Source organism: Triticum urartu, chromosome 1, assembly GCF_003073215.2.
Source record: "Triticum urartu cultivar G1812 chromosome 1, Tu2.1, whole genome shotgun sequence".
Classification (NCBI taxonomy): domain Eukaryota; kingdom Viridiplantae; phylum Streptophyta; class Magnoliopsida; order Poales; family Poaceae; genus Triticum; species Triticum urartu.
The window spans coordinates 428187438-428212149 of NC_053022.1; the positions used below are offsets into that span (position 1 = coordinate 428187438).

General features: G+C 45.1%; 2 protein-coding genes across 3 annotated transcripts; both read left to right on the plus strand.

Moving 5' to 3' along the window:
• The first annotated feature begins 6083 nt into the window (after positions 1-6083).
• LOC125532897 (UDP-D-xylose:L-fucose alpha-1,3-D-xylosyltransferase MGP4-like) lies at positions 6084-10727 on the plus strand. The gene is made up of 5 exons (XM_048696762.1): positions 6084-6113; positions 6655-7143; positions 7233-7394; positions 7468-7683; positions 9986-10727. Exons 1-5 carry the CDS (start codon positions 6084-6086, stop codon positions 10193-10195), a joined length of 1107 nt encoding a protein of 368 aa, XP_048552719.1. The 3' UTR covers positions 10196-10727.
• A 123-nt stretch (positions 10728-10850) lies between these two features.
• On the plus strand, positions 10851-12648 carry LOC125516127. Of its 2 annotated transcripts, XM_048681600.1 has the most exons (5): positions 10851-11086; positions 11193-11358; positions 11489-11548; positions 11958-12030; positions 12245-12648. In XM_048681600.1, the coding sequence occupies exons 1-5, from the start codon at positions 10858-10860 to the stop codon at positions 12500-12502; spliced, it is 786 nt and encodes a 261-aa protein (XP_048537557.1). In that variant the 5' UTR covers positions 10851-10857; the 3' UTR covers positions 12503-12648. The 2 variants fall into 2 exon arrangements, with proteins under 2 accessions (XP_048537557.1, XP_048537567.1); XM_048681610.1 differs by lacking the exon at positions 11489-11548.
• Positions 12649-24712: the final 12064 nt, after the last annotated feature.

Below are 24712 nucleotides of genomic sequence, written 5' to 3' on the forward strand. Positions count from 1 at the left end.
ATATGATTAATTGAACTTTAATTTATCATGAACTTAGTCCTGGTAGTATTAGCATATCTATGTTGTAAATCAATAGCTCGCGTTTAGCTCCCCTGTTTTATTTTTGATATGTTCCTAGAGAAAATTCAGTTGAAAAATGTTAGTAGCAATGATGCGGATTGGATCCGTGATCTGAGGATTATCCTCATTGCTGCACAGAAGAATTATGTCTTTGATGCACCGCTAGGTGACAAACCTATTGCAGGAGCAGATGCAGATGTTACGAACATTTGGCTAGCTCAATATGATGACTACTTGATAGTTTAGTGCACCATGCTTAAACGGCTTAGAATCGGGACTTCAAAGACGTTTTGAACGTCATGGACCATATGAGATGTTCCAGGAGTTGAAGTTAATATTTCAAGCAAATACCGGAGTTGAGAGATATGAAGTCTCCAACAAGTTATATAGCTAAAAGATGCAGGAGAATAGCTCAAGCAGTGAGCATGTGCTCAGATTGTCTGGGTACTACAATCGCTTGAATCAAGTGGGAGTTAATCTTCCAGATAAAATAGTGATTGACAGAATTCTCTAGTCACCATCACCAAGTTAGTAGAACTTCATGATGAACTATGATATGCAAGGGATAACAGAAACGATTCCCAAGCTCTTCGTAATGCTGAAATCAATGAAGGTAGAAATCAAGAAAAATATCAAGTGTTGATGGTAGACAAGACCACTAGTTTCAAGAAAAGGGCAAAGGGAAGAAGGGGAACTTCAAGAAGAACGGCAAGCAAGTTGTTGCTCAAGTGAAGAAGCCCAAGTCTGGTCCTAAGCCTGAGACTAAGTGCTTCTACTGCAAAGGTACTGGTCACTGGAAGCGGAACCGCCCCAAGTATTTGGCAGATAAGAAGGATGACAAAGTGAACAAAGGTATATTTGATATACAGATTATTGATGTGTATTTTACTAGTGTTCGTAGCAACCCCTCGGTATTTGATACTGGTTCAGTTGCTAAGAGTAGTAACTCGAAACGGGAGTTGCGGAATGAACAGAGACTAGTTAAGGGTGAAGTGACGATGTGTGTTGGAAGTGGTTCCAAGATTGATATGATCATCATCGCACACTCCCTATACTTCCGGGATTAGTGTTGAACCTAAATAAGTGTTATTTGGTGTTTGCGTTGAGAATGAATATGATTTGATCATGTTTATTGCAATATGGTTATTCATTTAAGTAAGAGAATAAATTGTTGTTCTGTTTACATGAATAAAACCTTATATGGTTACACACCCAATGAAAATGGTTCGTTGGATCTCAATCGTAGTGATACACATATTCATAATATTGAAACCAAAAGATGCAAAGTTAATAATGATAGTGCAACTTATTTGTGGCACTGCCGTTTAGGTCATATTGGTGTAAAATGCATGAAGAAACTCCATGCTGATGGACTTTTGGAATCACTTGATTATGAATCACTTGATGCTTGCGAACCATGCCTCATGGGCAAGATGACTAAGACTCCGTTCTCCGGAACAATGGAGCGAGCAATTGACTTATTGGAAATCATACATACTGATGTATGCGGTCCGATGAGTGTTAAGGCTCACGACAAGTATCGTTATTTTCTGACATTCACAGATGATTTGAGCAGATATGGGTATATCTACTTAATGAAACACAAGTCTGAAACATTTGAAAAGTTCAAAGAATTTCAGAGTGAAGTGGAGAATCATAGTAACAAAAATAAAAGTTTCTACGATATGATCGCAGAAGAAAAATATTTGAGTTGCGAGTTTGGCCTTCAGTTAAAACAACGTGAAATAGTTTCACTACTCACGCCACCTGGAACACCATAGTGTAATGGTGTGTCTGAACGTCATAACCGTACTTTATTAGATATCGTGCGATCTATGATGTCTCTTACCAATTTACCACTATCGTTTTGGGGTTATGCATTAGAGACAGCTACATTCACGTTAAATAGGGCACCATCTAAATCCGTTGAGACGACACCGTATGAACTATGGTTTGGCAAGAAACCTAAGCTGTCGTTTCTTAAAGTTTGAGGTTGCAATGCATGTGAAAAAGTTTCAACCTGATAAGCTCAAACCCAAATCGGAGAAGTGTGTCTTCATATGATACCCAAAAGAAAATGTTGGGTACACCTTCTATCACAGATCCGAAGGCAAGATATTCATTGCTGAGAATGGATCCTTTCTAGAGAAGGAGTTTCTCTCGAAAGAAGTGAGTGGGAGGAAAGTAGAACTTGATGAGGTAACTGTACCTGCTCCCTTATTGGAAAGTAGTTCATCACAGAAATCTGTTCCTCTGACTACTACACCAATTAGTGAGGAAGCTAATGATGATGATCATGTAACTTCAGATCAAGTTACTACCGAACCTCATAGGTAAACCAGAGTGAGATCCGCACCAGAGTGGTATGGTAATCCTGTTCTGGAGGTCATGTTACTTGACCATGACGAGCCTATGAACTATGAGGAAGCGATGATGAGCCCAGATTCCGCGAAATGGCTAGAGGCCATGAAATCTGAGATGAGATCCATGTATGAGAACAAAGTATGGACTTTGATTGACTTGCCCATTGATCGGTGAGCCATTGAGATTAAATGGATCTTCAAGAGGAAGACGGACGTTGATAGTAGTGTTACTATCTAGAAAGCTAGAATTGTCGCAAAAAGGTTTTCGACAAGTTCAAGGTGTTGACTACGATGAGAGTTTCTCACTCGTATCTATGCTTAAGTCTGTCCGAATCATGTTAGAAATTGCCGCATTTTATGAAATCTGGCAAATGGATAAACAAAACTGTATTCCTTAATGGATTTATTAAAGAAGAGTTGTATATGATGCAACTAGAAGGTTTTGTCAATCCTAAAGGTACTAACAAAATATGCAAGCTCCAGCGATCCATCTATGGACTGGTGCAAGCATCTCCGAGTTGGAATATACGCTTTGATAAGTTGATCAAAGCATATAGTTTTATACATACTTGTGGTGAAGCCTGTATTTACAAGAAAGTGAGTGGGAGCACTACAACATTTCTGATAAGTATATGTGAATGACATATTGTTGATCGGAGATAATGTAGAATTATTCTGCAAAGCATAAAGGAATGTTTGAAAGGAGTTTTTCAAAGAAAGACCTCGGTGAAGCTGCTTACATATTGAGCATTAAGATCTATAGAGATAGATCAATACGCTTGATAAGTTTTTCAATGAGTACATACCTTGACAAGATTTTGAAGTAGTTCAAAATGGAACGGTCAAAGAAGGAGTTCTTGCCTGTGTTACAAGGTGTGAAGTTGAGTAAGACTCGAAACCCGACCACGGCAGAAGATAGAGAGAGAATGAAAGTCATTGACTATGCCTCAGCCATAGGTTCTATAAAAGTATGCCATGCTGTGTACCAGACCTATTGTATACCCTGCCCTGAGTTTGGCAAAGGAGTACAATAGTGATCTAGGAGTAGATCACTGGACATTGGTCAAAATTATCCTTAGTGGAATAAGGATATGTTTCTCGATTATGGAAGTGACAAAAGGTTCGTCGTAAAGGGTTACGTCGATGCAAATTTTGACACTGATCCAGATGACTCTAAATCTCAATCTGGATACATATTGAAAGTAGGAGCAATTAGCTAGCTCTGTGCAGAGCATTGTTGACATAGAAATTGCAAAATACTTACGGATCTGAATGTGGCAGACCCATCGACTAAACATCTCTCACAAGCAAAACATGATCACACCTCAGTACTCTTTGGGTGTTAATCACATAGCGATGTGAACTAGATTATTGACTCTAGTAAACCCTTTGGGTGTTGGTCACATGTCGATGTGAACTATGGGTGTTAATCACATGGTGATGTGAACTATTGGTATTAAATCATATGGCGATGTGAACTAGATTATTGACTCTAGTGCAAGTGGGAGACTGAAGGAAATATGCCCTGGAGGCAATAATAAAGTTATTATTTATTTCCTTATATCATGATAAATGTTTATTATTCATGCTAGAATTGTATTAACCGGAAACATAATACATGTGTGAATACATAGACAAACAGAGTGTCACTAGTATGCCTCTACTTGACTAGTTCGTTAATCAAAGATGGTTATGTTTCCTAACCATAGACATGAGTTGTCATTTGATTAACGGGATCACATCATTAGGAGAATGATGTGATTGACTTGACCCATTTCGTTAGCTTAGCACTTGATCGTTTAGTTTGTTGCTATTGCTTTCTTCATGACTTATACATGTTCCTATGACTATGAGATTATGCAACTCCCGTTTACCGGAGGAACACTTTGTGTGCCACCAAACGTCACAACGTAACTGGGTGATTATAAAGGTGCTCTACGGGTGTCTCCGAAGGTACTTGTTGGGTTGGCGTATTTCGAGATTAGGATTTGTCACTCCGATTGTCGAAGAGGTATCTCTGGGCCCACTTGGTAATGCACATCACTATAAGCCTTGCAAGCATTGCAACTAATGAGTTAGTTGCGGGATGATGTATTACGGAACGAGTAAAGAGACTTGCCGGTAACGAGATTGAACTAGGTATTGAGATACCGACGATCAAATCTCGGGCAAGTAACGTACCGATGACAAAGGGAACAACGTATGTTGTTATGCGGTTTGACCGATAAAATATCTTCGTAGAATATGTGGGAACCAATATGAGCATCCAGGTTCCGCTATTGGTTATTGACCGGAGACGTGTCTCGGTCATGTCTACATTGTTCTCGAACCCGTAGGGTCCGCACGCTTAAGGTTTCGATGACAGTTATATTATGAGTTTATGGTTTTTGATGTATCGAAGGAGTTCGGAGTCCCGGATGAGATCGGGGACATGACGAGGATTCTCGAAATGGTCGAGACGTAAAGATCGATATATTGGACGACTATATTCGGACATCGAAAAGGTTCCGAGTGATTCAGATATTTTTTGGAGTACCAGAGAGTTACGGGAATTCGCTGGGAAGTATATGGGCCTTATTGGGCCATACGGGAATAGAGGAGAGATGACAAAAGGAAGGAGGCGCGCGCCCCCCCTCTGGTCCGAATTGGACAAGGGGTGCAGCCCCCTTTTCCTTGTTCCTCTCCCCCTCTTTCCTTCTCTCCTACTCCAACAAGGGTAGGAGGAGTCCTACTCCCGGTGGGAGTAGGACTCCCCCTTTGGCGCGCCCTCCTCCTAGGCCGGCCGCCTCCCCCTTGCTCCTTTATATACGGGGGTAGGGGGCACCCCATAGACACAATAATTGATCCTTGAGATCTATTAGCCGTGTGCGGTGCCCTCCTCCACCATAATCCTCAATAATATTGTAGCAGTGCTTAGGCGAAGCCCTGCGACGGTAGAACATCAAGATCGTCACCACGCCGTTGTGCTGACGGAACTCTTCCCTGACATTCTGCTAGATCGGAGTCCGGGGATCATCATCGAGCTGAACGTGTGCTAGAACTCGGAGGTGCCGTAGTTTCGGTGCTTGATCGGTCGGGCCGTGAAGACGTGCGACTACATCAACCGTGTTGTGCTAACGCTTCCGCTTTCGGTCTACGAGGGTACGTAGACAACACTCTCCCCTCTCGTTGCTATGCATCACCATGATCTTGCGTGTGCGTAGGAAATTTTTCGAAATTACTACGTTCCCCAATAGCGCCATCCGAGGAAACGCCGACGAGCCGGTACTAGCCGCGGCGACGACGGCTTGGACGAGGCTGAGCTGGCTAGGGTTTAACCCTAGCATATAGAGCGCCTCCCTCGTTGCCGCCGTGACGCGGGCGTTGGTGACCTCCTGCTGCGCGGCGGCGAGGACGGCGGCCTCACCCCTCGCGTCCGCGGCGTGCCCCCGGCCCTTCCTCTTGGCCGACTTCCTTGCCCGTTCTTCGGGCGTCAGCGCCTTCTTCGGCTTGGTTGCGGCGGCGGTCTTGTGCGGCGCACGAGGCTTGCCTTTCCCGGCGGGGGCGGCGGCACCGGACGAGGCGAGGGAGGCGAGGCCGGCGGCGGCGTCGAGGTCGATGACGTCCTCCATGGCTGGTTGGGGGCGGAAGCGCGCGCATGCGGGAGTGTTTTTAGGGAAAATGGGGGGAAATGGCGGGCCCGGAAGAGGAGTAGGCGCGCGCGCGTCCGTCTCGTGTCCGCGCCGACGCAAATCCGACTCAAAAATGAGTCGGGAATGGGTCGCCCGCGGACGAAAAACGGACGCGCGTCCGTTTGGGTCGGCGCGTTGGGCCGACTTTTCTGTCCGCGCCGACCCAAACGGACGGCGGCGGACGAAATGGGTCGCCCCGTTGGAGTTGCTCTTATTGTTTCTTCGTGGGATTTTATTGATCGGTGTACCAGTGTGAAGTGTGTCCAGGTACAAAATATTGATGAATATAGTTGAACACATTGGTCATAAAGAGAGATATTTCTTCAACCATGCTTCATAATTTACACTTCTGAGAATACATTGATCAAAATGGAATAGTCGAACAAATTCACTGAATAGAGTGTGTTTTCCCCCCAACTTTTTCAAAGTATTTTCGCAAGAAAAAACTCTTCTCAAAGCAGCACCAAAGTAGATCTACAGCCCGAGGACCGGTAGATGTATTTTGCTGGAAAACGGGGAGACATGTGCTTCCTTTTCCCACTTCACAGTTCACGCTCTAGCCCCAGCCCCCGATCTCCGGCAATTCGCTCCACCAGCGGCCGCACCAGAAGCCGCTGGGCGCCGACTCCCTCCCCGTCTCCACGACCCTCGCTAACGCCGCCCCTTCCCCCCCCCTGCCCCTCCTCACGCTCCCCTACCTCTTCTCCCTTCTCGCGCTCCTCCTCCTACTCGCCCTCCTCTTCCCCTGGGGGCCGCCCCGCCACTCCGCGCTGGCCTCCCCGTGGCGCTCCTACACGCTCCAAGACGCCGCTGCCTTCGCCGCGGCCTCCGGCAACGGCACCATCATCCTCGCCGCCGTCTCCGGGCCGTACCTCCCCTTCCTCTCCAACTGGCTCATCAGCGTCCGCCGCGCCGGCCGCGCTAACCAGGTGCTCGTCATCGCCGAGGACTACGAGACCCTCGAGCGCATCAATGCCGCATGGCCCGGCCACGCCGTCCTCGTGCCCCCCGCGCCCGACGCCCAGGCCGCCCACAAGTTCGGGTCACAGGTGGGGGAGAAATCTCGGTTACCTTACTCCCCACCCAAGCTGTTCGATGAAATGTCCATGTGCGTGACTGTGCCTGCTCTTGTGTGCAGGGCTTCTTTAACTTCACCTCGCGGCGGCCGCGACACCTGCTGCAGATTCTCGAGCTGGGGTACAGCGTCATGTACAATGACGTCGACATGGTGTGGCTTGCCGACCCGTTTCCATATCTAGTCGGCAATCACGAGGTCTACTTCATGGACGACATGAGTGAAGTACGTACAATTGTTGTGTTTGTCGTTGGGGCTGTTGGAAGAGTATTTGATGATGTGGGAATTGTTGGTGCAGGTGAAGCCACTGAATCATTCACATGCGCTGCCGCCGCCAGGTAAGAAGGGGCGGCCATACATTTGCAGCTGTATGATCTTCCTGCAGCCAACAGAAGGGGCAAAGCTGTTGATGAGGAAGTGGATTGAGGAGCTCAAGGAACAGCCCTGGTCGAGGAAAGCGAAATCAAATGATCAGCCAGCATTCAACTGGGCTTTACTAAAGACTACTGGGCAGGTTAGGCATGAACATTTAAATGTTTTCTGTGGCAATTGAATTTGAACTTTATTTCGTTGCATTTGCTTGAACTGAGCATATTCATTTGTTTCTTCGCTTAAACAAACTAGTGGCACAGAGTTATCTGGTAAATGGGTTCAGGGCTGCTTAAAGTTTAAATTGATTTTCGTGTATGCTCTTTAGTCTAGGCCAGTTGAAGTACCGAGGAACTCAAATTTTGATATCAATCTGGATCGTATATAGGCTTGTTTAAAAATGTACACAATCTTTGCCAACACTTTCCTGTACATTTTTTTAGAAGTAGCACTGATGTTCCAAACTTCTAATATATGATTTTTTGTGTGGTGCCATGTGCTAATGTGTTATTTCGGTTTGTCAAACTATCAATATACCGTGTGCCATAAATGGATGTACCTCTACATGTGCATCACTGCGGTTGTGTGAGCTTGTGTTTTGCAGTTGTTATGTATTATCTTATCATTTTTGCCAGTGTTTTTTTATCTCAAGGTAAGCGGTAGGGAGAGACTCGCTCCTTGAGGGACATGACGTAGCAGCATTAGGTGGAGTCATGTTGAACTTGGACTTAAGTTCTTCACTTCTTTGTGTCTCAAATTGTCCAACCAGGCTCAAGTCCTAGGTCGAACAAACTCCCTAGGAATGCCATGTGCTAATGTGTTATTTCGGTTTGTCAAACTATCAATATACCGTGTGCCGACTTCGCAAAAAAAAAAATACTGTGTGCCGTAAATGGATGTACCTCTACATGTGCATCATCACGGTTGTGTGAGCTTGTCTTTTGCAGTTGTTATGTATTATCTTATCTTTTTTGCCAGTGTTCTTTTTATCTCAAGGAAAGCGGCAGGGAGAGACTCGCTCCTTGAGGGACATGACGTAGCAGCATTAGGTGGAGTCATGTTGAATTGGACTTAAGTTCTTCACTTCTTTGTGTCTCAAATTGTCCAACCAGGCTCAAGTCCTAGGTCGAACAAACTCCCTAGGCCAGTCATGATTAGTTTAAATTCTGTTTATTGTGCAAGGTCATGTTACTAAGAGATAAGAGTTTCGAGTCAGATTTCGTGCATGCGATTCGTACCGGACTCGCCGTGGCCGCATACAGGAGGGAGGCAGTGATCAAGCTCATGTCAAGGTGGACACTGCGCGACCGCCACGGCACTAGGCATAGTAGGTTCATAGAGGACAGAATCATGTTCGACCTGTGCTCAAGTTTTTGGTCCACCGAAGTCTCTAGGCTAGTGGGGAACAGTTTAAATCTGTGTTGTGCAAGGTTGGGATACTATGATAAGATAAGTCTGTATTCAGTCTAGAAGATGGATACTATATATATCTAAGCAGTAATGATCTTCTGAGATCTAGCAAGAAGTTATCTTTCTAGTCTTTCTTCTATCCTGCATGTCTTATCTCCTTCACGGCAATGCCAGAGAACCAAGGGTATTATCAACCTCGACCTCCTGTTATCCACGTGTACATGTTATTTTACTGGGACGGGGCACAATCGGGCAATGTGGAGTTGTGGACTTCTCATTTTGTCAGTGGAACATTTGCCGACAACTTTTCTATCAACTAGACAATAGAGTTCGCTGTGTAAGCATCAACCATTTATGGGATTTGCTATAGTGGATAGATAGAGGACAATTTAAGAAACACTTGCAATTGTTAGTTAATCATTCATATATCATGAATTACTACAACAAATATGTTAACGACATCATGAAAAGGCACTTAATAGGTTAAAATTTGAACTTCATGAGAAGGTGGTTGAAGTTGATCTTTGACTGATTTCATTTTGCTCGATATCCATTTTAATCATCTCCATCTCCATGTGGCACTTCATGTAAAATGTGGACCGGAGTAACTGTTTCGGCATGGTTTTAGCTTCTACACTGTTATCTTTAATGTGGACTTCAGTTGACATGCATTGGTTGTACTAAGCTTTGCCATGTTTAAAATGTACTTGTTCAGTAATAACTTTTCCAAGGAAGCTCGTAACTGTTACCTATATGTTTATAAATTCCCTAAAGATATAACACTTACCAGTTTTTTTATCAATATCGTTGCTGCGTTTAAGTTTTACTCCCTCAATCCCATAATGTAAGACGTTTTTGGGACGGAGGGAGTAGTTTACATTCTGCAAGTATTTTCTGGAGGTCTTTTATGGATGGAAACAAAGTCATGGTACATGGCAAAGGGTTTTATTCTGTTTTCTCAGAATATTTTCCTGCATCGCTGCCTCTGCAACAGACGATGTCATTTGTAAAACTACTAATATAAGATATGCTTGCAGGTGGATGTGTATTTACTGCCTCAGTCTGCTTTTCCAACTGGAGGTCTATATTTCAAGAACAAAACATGGGTCAAGGAGACAAAGGGCAAGCATGTCATTATACATAACAACTACATAACAGGGTTTGAAAAGAAGATAAAACGCTTCCGTGATCATAAACTCTGGCTGGTGGATGAGCACAGCGACGAGTCACCACTTGGTAAAATATGAGCAAGCTGTACATCTATCCTTGCTGCAGCATCACAATTTTGTAGCTGGTGTCTGCCCAACCAGATGTTGGGTGATTTTCCATCCACCACATGGAATTCAACAATCGAATTTGAACACCGGATCCGCATGCAGAAGACTCCATCTGTACATCAAGGCCCTCAGGAGCTAAGCTTTTTCATGCAGTCCATCTTTCTGAAGTACTCCCTCCGTCCCAAAGTAAGTGACTCAACTTTACACTAACTTTGTACTAAAGTTAGTACAAAGTTAAGTCACTTATTTTGGGACGGAGGGAGTACATTTTTGTAATTGGAAGTGGCTGGTCCAGGAGACGAGTAAGATCTCAGGGCATGAATGAATAGGTTTTGTGGCTATGAGTAGCGTCCAAGTCCATTGATTAATTCACTGGGTCTGTATAGCATTGTAGTTTTGTGAGTTTGTACCATTATTGTTATTAAAAAGCGCAGCATTTTTGTACACTAGACCGCTTGCAAGTACTATTGCTTATCATCTTATAGAGGGCATACTGATTCAATTGCGACCGTGCAAGTTTCCATAATCAACATTCTCATATTTCAGATACGCCTCCAATTATAATATAACAGAATCCTAAGCTAGCGTCGCCGGGAGCCAGAACAAGTCCTGTTGTTGGACCCTTTCCTTTGATGCCTCCCCCGCTTTGCTTTCGGCAGGAGCAACGCCAACGCCGTTGCCTTGGCCTCACACAAGGAACACCGGCGGCACGCACGCCCCCACATATACTCCTCCCCAGCCCCCGTGCTTGCATGTGCACAAGAAACCTCCTTTCTTCTCACCACAGCAGCAAGGAAACCCGCCCTTCCACGCCCACAAAGATCAGATCAATGGGTCAGGCCGTCACCAAGGCGAAGCAAGGTATGATCATCGACGAACACTAGCTACCGGGTCGCGCGATCTCGGGTCAACCATCTTTGCAAATGCTTGCTGGTTTTGCTTCTAACATGACTGATGTTTCTGGTAGAGGCCGGGCGGGCGACGCAGAAGAACGACAAGGACGGCAAGGCTGTGGCCAACCATAATAACGCCAAGGAGCAGCTCATCAAATTTATGGACAACAACTACGACGAAAAGGTCAAGCCTGCCAAAACCTTCAATGAGTTTTACCACGCCATCTTCGAGCTCATCGAGTAAGCCTTTCTTCTCAAGAGCTAGAGAGCATTGCTAGGGAGCTGCTAGTATAACGCATCATTTGTTTTAGTATCTATACAGCCTACAGATTGGTAGTATTATAGTTGAAATATTATTGGATGCCTGCAGGAATTCTCCTTTGATTCCTAAGCCTTTACGGATTAAAAGTTCATGCATGCGCATAAACAGGTACTACTCCCTTGGTACACACAGAAAAACGACGTTTTGGACATGTCTTAAGCCAAACATTGGAAACTTTGACGACTGATATTGACTCCAATATTTAGCTTGGGAACTTGAAAGCCATACGTAGCAGTATAGATTTATCTCGAGAAGTAATTTCTGAATATTACAATTTTGTTTTTCGTTATACATATATTGCAGTAGAAACTAGTCGTCAAAGTTATATATCTGAAAAAATGCGCCAGTGTCCAAAACGTTGCGTTCCAGTGTACCCAAGGGAGTAGTGTAGCTTTCGGTCAGATTCAATGCCGAAATGTTCCTGATCCGTCAGAAGCTCAAATATATTCAGCCAGCTGAAACCTCATCGATGGTGATACCTAACAATTTCTATCTGTTATTTTGCATTCTACTTCAGAAAGTTTTGTGAGAAACAAGGGCAGCTGCAGTACAGGATGCCAACCAAAGATGAACTCGAGAAAGAGTACAAGGTTCGGACACACCCTTTTGTTTTAGAATAATAATACTATAAAGGAGGTTCCTCTGCTTTATTTGGCATAGCTTCTCAACAGAGCTTAGAATCTTTCTTTGGTTTCAAAACTTTTAAATTGCTAAAAAGAAAACATTTGGATGTCATCACAAAATATTGCAAAAGAAAGTAAACCAGGTAGGGGTATTAATGAATTTTGTTTCCCTCTAGTGCAGGCTCTTGGGGGAAAGAGGGACGGAGTAAACATCACAAAGGAGCAGTTCCACAGGATCACCGAGAACCTCGTCACGGTGAACAGCTTCAGCTTCGGCAAGGCCGCCTTCGACGTGCTCGTGGTCCTCTTCGGCGCGCCGATGTGCGCGCTCCTCGTCAAGAGGGTCGTCCCGGGCCTCAAGTCCTTCTCCGACGACGTCGTCATCCCGGTGGCCACCTCCGGCGCCGTCGTGTACCTGGCCAAGACCAACAAGCTGTGACCCGGCGGATTATATACAAGTGTCACTGCTACTGCTAGCTTACCACGAGAAGAAAAATAATGATGCAACTGTGTGGTGGCTCGATCGCGTCCAGATTGCAAAATCTGTAAAAAGTATCTGTAAAGATGATTGAAACTTTAGTGATTTTTCTCTGTTCTTACGGGGGCGTGTGTGTGCCCGCCCCGCGGCAATGTTGCAGTAGAAACGTTTTCCCTTCAAACCAGAAAACGGCAATGTTGAACCTAACGTTGGGAATTACTAACACACAAGTAAGGTATCTGAAAACTGCAGAGGAAACAAAGTAACCTGGACATTTCTCGGTCATGAAAGGAAACATATGCATCAACTTGTATGGAGTAAGTTTGATTAGTCGAAACTTAGGACGAAACTTAATGCTTTTCTTAACTTCGTTCAGCGTGACGCTGCATCTCAAACAACACAACTCATATGTGTTTGAGGTCAAGTGAACCACTCAAAACATCAGCCGAAAATCAACACGCATGAACATCAGGATTATCATGTGAAAAGCCCCCAAGTTGGGGTAAAAACCACGGACTGAAACCATCCAAATATTCTTCCACTATCATCAAATATGAGATGCAAATTTTCTCAAAAAAAAAAAGAGATGCAACAAGTTCTGCTCTAGGTAGCACTAAAGACTCTCATACATCAAAAGTGTTACTCTAATCCCGAGCACAAATGCACCCACATGAATAATAAATTCCGAGGGTAGGGCTTGGGTGTGATTTTACTAGCTCTTCAAAGTCAACCACTCCAAATCACAGATCACTGCCTTAGGCCGAAGATGTATGAACCTAAGTACCAGTTTGTCGAATCCGAGAAGGATTTGTATGAATCTAAACCGGTGTGTATGCATAATTGGGGATTAATTAGGTATAAGGCCGACAGTGGAGCCATTTCTTCTGTCTTCTCTTGTTAATTAGGAAATAACTATTTGTCAATTTCTAGATTCTGGCCAGCCCAGAAGAAATAAACGGTCATGAACTATGTTCGTGCACGTGTTTTGTGGTGCATTTGGAAATACAGAAATTCCCTAGTTTTTAGCATAGCCAAATTTGCTTGTGTAGAAGGCAGAACCACGACTTGGATTGGTTCGGGTCATTCGGATGCTATAGAGCTAGCTACGATTGATGTATGAACTGCTTTAGTTGAGTAATGCATTATTTCACTCGCAAAAAAAAAATCAATGTCAATTGGTCTGATTTAAAGCAGAATTGGTGGTTGATCCATATAACAATCAATTAATGGTTGATACTCTTCAAGGAAGAACCTTTGGAGAGGGTAAAAACGATCTCGCATCAATTCTCGTCGATCCCCGGTTCTCCCTTTCAACTGATAGTGGGGTAAGGATCGATATATTAGACACTAAAGGTGTTTTAAGCCAAGACGCACTTGCTAAATTGTTGTTAGAAATGGGTTTTGGGGTTTCTTGTGGCCTGAGTACAAACCACAACATGCCCTCTCCTCCGGGGAGTCCGAAGATGATCACCAAGTTCTCCGCTGCACCAAGCCATGTTACTTCCGTGGAGCCGCCTAATATGTCTTCAATGTATCTATAATTTTTTATTGTTCCATGCTATTATATTATCTGTTTTGGATGTTTTATATTCATTAAAATATGCTATTTTATATTATTTTTGGGACTAACCTATTAACCTAGAGCTCAGTGCCACTTTATGTTTTTCCCTTATTTTTGAGTTTCGCAGAAAAGGAATACCAAACGGAGTCCAAACGGAATAAAATCTTCGTGATGATTTTTCTTGGACCAAAAGACACTCAGGAGACTTGGAGATCAAGTCGGAGGAGCCACGAGGTGGCCACAAGAGTGGAGGGCGCGCCCCTTGTCTTATGGGCCTCCCGTGACTCCCCTGACCTAATTCCGTTGCCTATATATTCACATATATTCTCAAACCACCAGAAGTATCCACGAAAACACTTTTCCACCGCCGCAAGCTTTTGTTCCCGTGAGATCCCATCTAGGGGCCTTTTCCGGCATCCTGCCGGAGGGGGATTTGATCACGGAGGGCTTCTACATCAACTCCATTGCTCTTCCGATAAAGCGTGAGTAGTTTACCACAGACCTATGGGTCCATAGCTAGTAGCTAGATGGCTTCTTCTCTCTCTTTGATTCTCAATACCATGTTCTCCTCGATGTTCTTGGAGATCTATCTGATGTAATCTTCTTTTGCGGTGTGTTTGTCGAGATTCGATGAATTGTGGATTTATGATCAGCTTCCTATGAATATTATTTGAATATTCTCTGAATTTTTTATGCATGATTTGATATCTTTGTAATTCTCTTTGAACTATCAGTTTCGTTTGGTCAACTAGATTGGTTTTTCTTGCAATGAGAGAAGTGCTTAGCTTTGGGTTCAATCTCGCGGTGTCACTTCCCAGTGATAGTAGGGGCAGCAAAGCACGTATTGTATTGTTGACATCAAGGATAAAAAGATGGGGTTTACATCATATTGCTTGAGTTTATTCCTCTACATCATGTCATCTTACTTAATGCGTTACTCTGTTCTTCATGAACTTAATACTCTAAATGCAGGCAGGAGTCGGTCAATGTGTGGAATAATAGTAGTAGATGCAAAATCGTTTTGGTCTACTTGACATGGATGTGATGCCTATATTCATGATCATTGCCTTAGATATCGTCACAACTTTGCGCTTTTTTATCAATTGCTCGACAGTAATTTGTTCATCCACCGTATTATTTGCTATCATGAGAGAAGCCTCTAGTGAAACCTATGGCCCCCAGGTCTATTTTCCATCTTATTAGTTTCTGATCTACTATTTTGAAATCTTTTACTTTCCAATCTATAAACCAAAAATATCAAAAATATTTACCTTTTGCTTAGTTTCATCTATTTTTATCAGATCTCACTTTTGCAAGTAACTATGAAGGGATTGACAGCCCCTTTTATCGCATTGGGTGCAAGTTGTTTGATTGTTTGTGCAGGTATTAGATGATTTGTGCATTGTCTCCTACTGGATTGATACATTGGTTCTCAAACTGAGGGAAATACTTATCTCTACTTTGTTGCATCACCCTTTCCTCTTCAAGGGAAAACCAACGCAAGCTCAAGAAGTAGCACCGCCTCACTCGCCGACATTGCCGATCAAGAAGATCAAGAGCGGGTCCTGCATCAAATTCAAGCTGTGAGCAACGACGAAGCTATGTGGTGGGCTGGGGGAGGGGGCGTGCCCCTCCCTCCCCCGCAAACTTGGATATATCCCTGAAGTATTTTTTATTTGAAGGGCTTAGGGGCCGTTTGGTTGCTACCCTGAGCCCGATTGCCTGGCCGGAGCCTTTGCCTGTATCTTGCCTAAGGTCTGTTTGGTTGATGTCGTGAGATTTTAGCCTGAAGATTCTTGCCTGTTCTTGCCTGTGCAAAGCTGCCCATGTCAGGCCTAAAGAATTGGACGCCTGAGCATGGCTACTCTCCGCTGTTTGCTACCTGAGTCACTCCATATAAAATATTGCTTTGAATGCAGCTCAAGCCAATCATGAGCCAAACACTGTCTGCTTCAGGCGTGGTTTCAGGCTATCAACCAAACACTGCTTTGAAAGAGAGATGTGCCACTGCTCTGAAAGAGAGATGTGTCGGATCAATCAATTTCTGATGCAACTTCAGGCCACCTTCTGGCAGGAGAAAAAACTCAGGCATGTTGCTCAGGGTCGCAACCAAACAGACCCTTAGATTAGGAAAAAAATAGCGTTTGGCCCCCCAACTCTTCATCTTTTGTGTTTCGCCCCCAATGTTTTCTATCTAGCTCCGCCACTAGTTATGAGATTTGATCTTGCTTTGAGTGACAGGAACATAATGCTTGGCGTCTGATGAAGGATGGTCGGTAAGGATGGTTTCACACCCATCGGGAGTTTAGCTTTACTTTATGTTTTTTGTTTAGTTTGTCCGCTTGTGCTGCAAACTTGCGAATTTCTGCTCTCTATGCAATCAGTTTCTGCCGGGGTATTAGGTCTTGTTTGAAATCTCTCCACTTCGCTCAACTCCGCGGAGTTGCGGAGCTCGGTTTGAGTTGCTCTGTAAAAAGCTGCAGCAGCCTGCTCCACTCCGGGAGCTGAGTCGCGGGAGTGGAGAGAAACCGAACAGACACCTCATTTGTCAGCCTTTTTTTGCTTTAAGTTTGATTTTGAGACATGCGAGTAGCGTGTGGCTGTATGGACTCCTATGGTTTCATTTTCAATGAAAATTGAACTGGGCGCCTTGTGCCCTCCTGGTAGTCTAAAAAGGGTATGAACGTATACGTGTTTGGGCCATTTGGTCAAATGATAAGTGGACTGAATGAATTACAGTCCTGCAGGGCGTTGTGAAGAAATGCAACAATAAACTAAAAGTAACTGTAGTGTATCCTTACGAGCTGTCCTCAAAAAAGGAAAAGAAAAACTCCACTCCAGCATCCCATCTCCTTCCACCGAGCCGCCAGCGGCAGCCCTTGCCCGCTCTCAGGCCAACTCCAGCGCGCGACCTCATCCTGTCCGGCCCCGTACATTTGGGGTAAAACAGACAGACCCCACGGCCCAGCGCGCGACGGCCTGGACCCATCTGATCTGTTTTGTGTCCGGGCCGACCCATTTCGAACACAAACATGCGCCGGGTTTGGGTTGCGGCGGACAGCAAACAGACGCATTGCTCGTCCGCTTCGGGGCTGCGTGGCAGGCGGCCACCTAACTCCCAACGCCCAACATTAATGTGCACGCGCGGTCGGCCCCACCTGTCATCCGCCCAGGCGAACGGTCGCCGTCCTTCTTAAATGGGAAGCCGTGGACCGGTCGCAGTCCACACTCCCCACTCCAGCCCGTGCTGCCTCCTCGAAACCCGACACTCCCCAAACCCTAGCTCTCCCTCTCCCCGTCCTCGATCTCGCTGGCCGGCCACCACGCAGCCATGGGGTTCTCGAACACCGGCCGCAAGGGGAAGCACGACCACGAGGCTGGCTCGTCCTCGGGCCGCCGCCTCCGCGGCGTCAAAGAGGGGCCGACATCACCACCAAAGAGGGCCCCCACGCCGCCCGCATTCTCCATCGCCCCTACGGCCGCCAGCGAGCGCGGCCGGCACTACATCCACACGGATGTATGCCGTCGTTATTGGGAGACGAGGACGCCGCTCCCCTGGAGCGACGTGTGTCGGTGTCAAAACCGTCCGATCTCGGGTAGGGGGTCCCAAAATGTGCGTCTGAGGATCAAAGGTAACAAGGGACACAGGGAACACGATGTTTACCCAGGTTCGGGCCCTCTTAATGGAGGTAAAACCCTATGCCCTGCTTGATTGTATTTGATGAGTATAGGGGTTACAAGAGTCGGTCTACCTCGAGATTGTAATGGATAAACACTAGATGTCTAGCCTGTATGAATTCTGATAGCCTCTACGGACTAACCCCTGCGGTTTATATAGATACCGGAAGGACCAAGGGTTGTACAGAGTCAGTTTACAGAGGAAGGAAATTATACATCCGGATGCCAATCTTGCCATCCACGCAAAGGAGAGTCCTATCCGGACATGGGGGAAGGCCTTCTACCTTGTATCTTCATGGCCCATCAGTCCGGTCCATATCACATAGCCCGGACACTCGAGGACCCCTTAATCCGGGACTCCCTCAGTAGCCCCTGAACTAGTCTTCAATGACGATATGTTCGATGCGGAGATTGTGTTCGACATTGCAAGGCTGGTTCCTCCTCCGAATACTCCAAAGCAATCTAAATAAAAGATCTGTATCCGGCTCTGCACATCCCACAACCATGAAGGCAGAATATTCAATCAAAATTATGTCTGTCAACGGACAACTTTTTCGGCGAAATGCTATATCTAGCCTCTTTATCATTTCGAACCATTTTTTGGCCTCCTGCTTCGCGTTTCGAGGCGCGGCCTCTATTGACACGTCTTGTCAAAACAGAGATCGTGTCCACTTATGGCAGGATCCTCATCAATACGGGTTTGGGTAATCCAACCGCGCCATTCGCACGACCCCTTGGGAACAGGCGAGTTTTAAGGCTTAAGGGGGGGGGCGCTTGATATTCACTGCCTATATAAGTGGATAAAGATCCCACTTTTCACCTCATGCCTTCTTCTTTCTCCTATTTCCCATCCTCAAGCTCCAACGCCCAAGCCTCAATCTTTCCCACCGCCACCAACCTCTCCAGCCATGTCTGGATCCAGCTCACAGGGCAAGTGGGTGGCCTCCTCCGTCACAGAGAAGGACGTCAAGGAGCTCCGTGAGGCGGGGTACCTGACTGCGGACATCGCGCACAGGCTCCCTGCCAAGAAGCAAGTCATCCCCACTCCTGAGCCCGGCGAAAGGGTTGTGTTTACCCCCCACTTCTTCGCGGGCCAGGGTTTCCTCTCCACCCTTTTGTCCGCGGCCTCATGTTCTATTACGGGCTAGATTTTCATGATCTAGCACCAAATTCCTTCCTCCACATCTCGGCGTTTATCGTCGTGTGCGAGGCGCTTCTTCGCATCCCCCCACACTCTGGCCTTTGGCTCAAGGTCTTCAACGTGAAGCCGAAGGTGGTCGACGGGCAGCACGCGGATTGCGACGGTGCCATGGTGAGCAAGCTCCCCAACATCACGTGGCCTAAAGGGGCTTTCATGGAGACCGTCAAGGTGTGGCATCAGGAGTGGTTCTACATCACCGAACCCCGCGGTGCCAGGTGGGCGGCCACTCCTGAGTTTAGATCCGGACCCCCTATGCGGCTCGCGTCGTGGACCAACAAGGGTCTGGACTGGGGGTTTTCCGTCCTTTGTACATGGCTGGATAATGAAGGCAGAGCGGATCAAGTGTCCGGCTTTGCTGCCCGAAGATCCGCCCACTCCCCAGCTAACAAAGATGCTGGTCCCGCTGCCCTATCAGGCACCGGAGAAGAAGGCCAAGAAGAAGAGCAAGGAGGCCAAGGGCGGCCCCCGCCGTAAGGGTACTTCGGACACGGTGTCCGGAGAAACCGAAATCCCCTCCTCCCACAAGGGAGATGAAGAACAAGAGGAGGAGGAGGAGGCAAAAGTGACTCTCCCCTCAAGGGCAGAAAAAAGAAAAGGGCAGCCTCCACAGACCCAGAGGAGGGGGTGTCCAAGAGGGGGAAGATAACCCTCTCGGATGGTTCAGACTCGGAGGCCGAACACATCCCCAAGAGGCGCCCCAGGACGAAGCCCCTGGCCGAATCGTAAGTACCAAAGGATTCATTACAAGTATTCGGCCTTCTATGCTTTTAATATAACGTGTTATGTTGTGTGTGCATATTTCAGCCCTGCTCGTGACCTCCCCTAACCATCGCTATCTGAGGAGAACTCTTTGGCACCAGAGATGGTGGAGAGCGAGACGCCTCCGCGAGCTTCTCCGCCTACCGCCACGGATGACACCGAGGTGTTGTCCCAAAGGACTTCTCCAGGCCGCGGAAGGGGGATCGAGGCTGCCACTACGGCACCCGAAGGTTAGGCCTCGGCTGTCGAGAACATGGGGGGTGCAACCCCCATGGAGACCGACGGCAGGGGCCCTGACCAGTCCAGCCCCCAGCAGAACACTATCTCGGAGACCCATGCGGCTCCATAATCGAGTGAGCAACCCCCTTCGAAGGAGGGGGAGCGTCGGCTCCGACGGTGACCTCCACCAATCTGGAGGCGCCGAATACTCTGATGGAGGCACTACAATGTGTCGCCATCATGGAGGAGCACCGTACCCTGATGGGTGTGGTGATTGAGAAGGTTCAGTCCGCAAAGAGCAGGCTGAACGAAGCCTTCACCAGCCTGCTAACAGGCTTCGAGGTATGCGACGTAATACTCTTAAACGCTTTTTTATATGAAGGAAATATGCATGTATATTAGATAGTAGCCCCTGAGACTCTGTTCGGTTTTGAGGATCAAGTAATAATCACAGGAGATGATGTACTTGTCTATTGGATAAACAGGCTTCCCTGTTGGCGGCGACCGCCCAGGACGCTGAAGTTTTCGAGCTCAAGCGGATGCTGAAGCTGGCCGACAATGATATAGACTGTATTAACAAGCGGTTCGATAAGGCGCAAGGTATGTTAAAAGATCTTCTTACATGCCTGAAGTGATATGCAAATTCAGAGTTTAAGCTCATGCGCTGCTTATGATTATGATTGCAGGTAGCGTGGCCGAGGTCGAAACCCTCAAAAGAGCCCTTGCCCAGGCCAAGGAGGAGGTGAGAGCGAGCAAAGCAGTCGCTGATAAAGCAGCTGCGGAATTGAAGACCGAACAGGTCGCCCACCGCCAGCACGAAGAGAGGGCGGCCGAAGTTGAGCAGGAGCTGAAAGACGCCATCAGCAAATGCGAGACTTTGGAGGAGAAGACTACGGCCCAAGCGGCCGAACTCACCAAAGCCCTCAATGAGGCCAAGGAGGCTCGGACCGAGTCTCGGGCGGCTCGGGAGGAAATCCGGCAGGCCAAACATATAGCGGCTGGTAAGCCATTTCTTTTGCAGAGTGTATTTGGCAGTCAAGGATATGCCTTGCTCACTGATACGTCTCCAACGTATCTATAATTTTTTATTGTTCCATGCTATTATATTATCTGTTTTGTATGTTTAATGGGCTTTAATATGCTCTTTTATATTATTTTTGGGACTAACCTATTAACCGGAGGCCCAATGCTAGTTTCTGTTTTTTTGCCTATTTTAGAGTTTCGCAGAAAAGTAATACCAAACGGAATGAAACCTACGTGATGATCTTTCTTGGACCGAAAGCAATCCAGAAGACTTGGAGTTGACGTCTGGAACTCCACGAGGCGGCCATGAGGCAGGAGGGCGCGCCCAGGGGGGTAGGCACGCCCCCACCCTCGTGGGCCCCATGTAGCTCCACCGACGTACTTCTTCGCCTATATATACTCTTATACCCTAGAAACATCAGGGGGAGCCACGAAACCACTTTTCCACCGCCGCAACCTTCTGTACCCATGAGATCCCATCTTGGGGCCTTTTCTCGCGATCTGTCGTAGGGGGAATCGATCACGGAGGGCTTCTACATCAACACCATAGCCTCTCTGATGAAGCGTGAGTAGTTTACCACGGACCTTTGGGTCCATAGTTATTAGCTAGATGGCTTCTTCTCTCTCTTTGATCTTCAATACAAAGTTCTCCTCGATGTTCTTGGAGATCTATTCGATGTAATACTCTTTTGCGGTGTGTTTGCTGAGATCCGATGAACTTGATTATCTATGAATATTATTTGGTTCTTCTCCGAATTATTATATACATGATTTGATATCTTTTCAAGTCTCTTCGAATTATCGGTTTAGTTTGGCCTACTAGGTTGATCTTTCTTGCAATGGGAGAAGTGCTTAGCTTTGGGTTCAATCTTGCGGTGTCATTTCCCAGTGACAGTAGGGGCAGCAAGGCACATATTGTATTGTTTCCATTAAGGATAAAAAGATGGGGTTTATATCATACTGCTTGAGTTTATCCCTCTACATCATGTCATCTTGCTTAAAGCGCTACTCTATTCTTATGAACTTAATACTCTAGATGCATGCTGGATAGCGGTCGATGTGTGGAGTAATAGTAGTAAATGCAGAATCATTTCGGTCTACTTGACACGGACGTGATGCCTATATTCATGATCATTGCCTTAGATATCTTCATAACTATGCGCTTTTCTATCAATTGCTCGGCAGTAATTTGTTCACCCACCATAATATATGCTATCTTGGGAGAAGCCACTAGTGAAACCTATGGTCCCCAGGTCTCTTTCTTATTATATTGCATCTCTTTTATTTACATCGCATCTCGTTTACTATTTTGCAATCTTTACTTTCCAATCTATACAACTAAAATACCTAAAATATTTATCTTACTATCTTTATCAGATCTCACTTTTGCGAGTGACCGTGAAGGGATTGACAACCCCTTTATCGCGTTGGTTGCAAGGTTCTTGATTGTTTGTGCATGTACTAGGTGACTTGTGTGTTGTCTCCTACTGGATTGATACCTTGGTTCTCAAAAACTGAGGGAAATACTTACACTACTTTGTTGCGTCACCCTTTCCTCTTCAAGGAAAAACCAACGCATGCTCAAGAGGTAGCAAGAAGGATTTCTGGCACCGTTGCCGGGGAGATCTACGCCAAGTCAAGACATACCAAGTACCCATCATAAACTCTTCTCCCTCGCATTACATTATTTGCTATTTGCCTCGCGTTTTCCTCTCCCCCACTTCACTAAAATTTGCCTTTTTATTCGCCCCTCTTTTTCGTTTGCCTTTTTCTCGCCAGATCTTATGTTTGCTTGTGTTGCCATGTGCCTTCTATTTGCTTGCATCTTCGCTTGCTAAATCTATGGATGTGGAGCCTCATCCACTTGCTAATCTTTTCAAGAGATCCAATTATGATGAACCCATTGCTAGTGAATCGAGTTCACTAGATTATCTTTATGAAGTTTTGCTTAAGATTTATGAATCTGAAAATTGTGATGAAGTGTTAAACAAAGAAATTTATAAAGTGATTCATGATAGCTCCTTGAATGAAAAGCATGATTGCAATGATGTTATTATAAATTCTATTAATGTCAATTGTGTTAATACTATGCAAAACCCCAAGCTTGGGGATGCTAATTTTACTATGTCCACTACTTGTTGCAATGATCATGATTGGGGTGATGATTCTTGTGATCTTAAAAATTTATTTAAACCTCATGATGAATATGCTTGCTATAATATTGAAAGTGGGTTTGGAAGAGTGTCAGCTTTAGCTAAAAAATAATCCGACATATTTGGAGAGTGCTCAATCTTATGAAATTTTTGATAAAAGTGGGCTTGGAGAGGTCATGACTTTATTTGATGATAATCCCACTATTTTGGAAGAGTGTCAACTTTGCATGCATACAGATCATGTAGAGAAAATTTTATATGATAGCTATATTGTTGAATTTGAGTATGATCCTACATATAATTATTATGAGAGAGGAAAATATGGTTGTAGAAATTTTCATGTTATTAAATTTCCTCTTGTTATGTTGAGATTGTCAATGTTTTATTCCTCTCCTTTGCGTATGCTAGATATTTCTTGTCTTGATAATTTGTTTTCCTATAAAATTCCTATGCATAGGAATTATGTTATACTTAAATGTGTTTGTCACATGTTTCATGATGCTCTCTTTGTGCTACAATTATTATCTTTCATGGGAGAGTTGAATTCTTATGCCTAGCTAAGGGCGTAAAACTATATCGCTTGTTGGGAGGCAGCCCAATGAATAAAATTTATTTTTGCTTTTTACTTCCTGTTTTTGAGTGTTAGCACAATTATGCTACTTTTATGATTGTGTTTTTCATGTTTTAATTAGTGTTTGTGCCAAGTAAAGCCTTTGGGATCTCCTTGGGTGATTGTTGTTTGATCTTGCTGATAAAAACAGAAAGTATGCACTACGAAAATAATTTTCCTCTTTTACCAGAGAGCTATAAAATACCAATTACAACTGCAGTAGATAAATATACAAATTTTCCTAGTCTTCCTAATTTTTGAGAATTTTTGGAGTTACAGAAGTATTCAAAACATCCAGATTGCTACAGACTGTTCTGTTTTGACAGATTCTGTTTTTCGTGTGTTGTTTGCATATTTTGATGAATCTATGGCTAGTATCGGGGGGTATGAACCATAGAGAAGTTGGAATACAGTAGGTTTAACACCAATATAAATTAAGAATGAATTCATTACAGTACCTTAAAGTGGTGGTTTATTTTCTTATACTAACGGAGCTCATGAGATTTTCTGTTGAGTTTTGTGTTGTGAAGTTTTCAAGTTTTTTGAGTAAAGATTTGATGGATTTTGGAATAAGTAGTGGCAAGAGCCTAAGATTGGGTATGCCCAAGGCACCCCAAGGTAAAATTCAAGGACAACCAAAAGCCTAAGCTTGGGGATGCCCCGGAAGGCATCCCCTCTTTCGTCTTCGTCTATCGGTAACTTTACTTGAGGCTATATTTTTATTCACCACATGATATGTGTTTTGCTTGGAGCGTCTTGTATGATTTGAGTCTTTGATTTTTAGTTTACCACAATCATGCTTGCTGTACACACACCTCTTGGGAGAGACACGCATGAATCGGAATTTATTAGAATACTCTATGTGCTTCACTTATATCTTTTGAGCTAGATAATTTTGCTCTAGTGCTTCACATATATCTTTTTAGAGCATGGTGGTGGTTTTATTTTATAGAAATTATTGATCTCT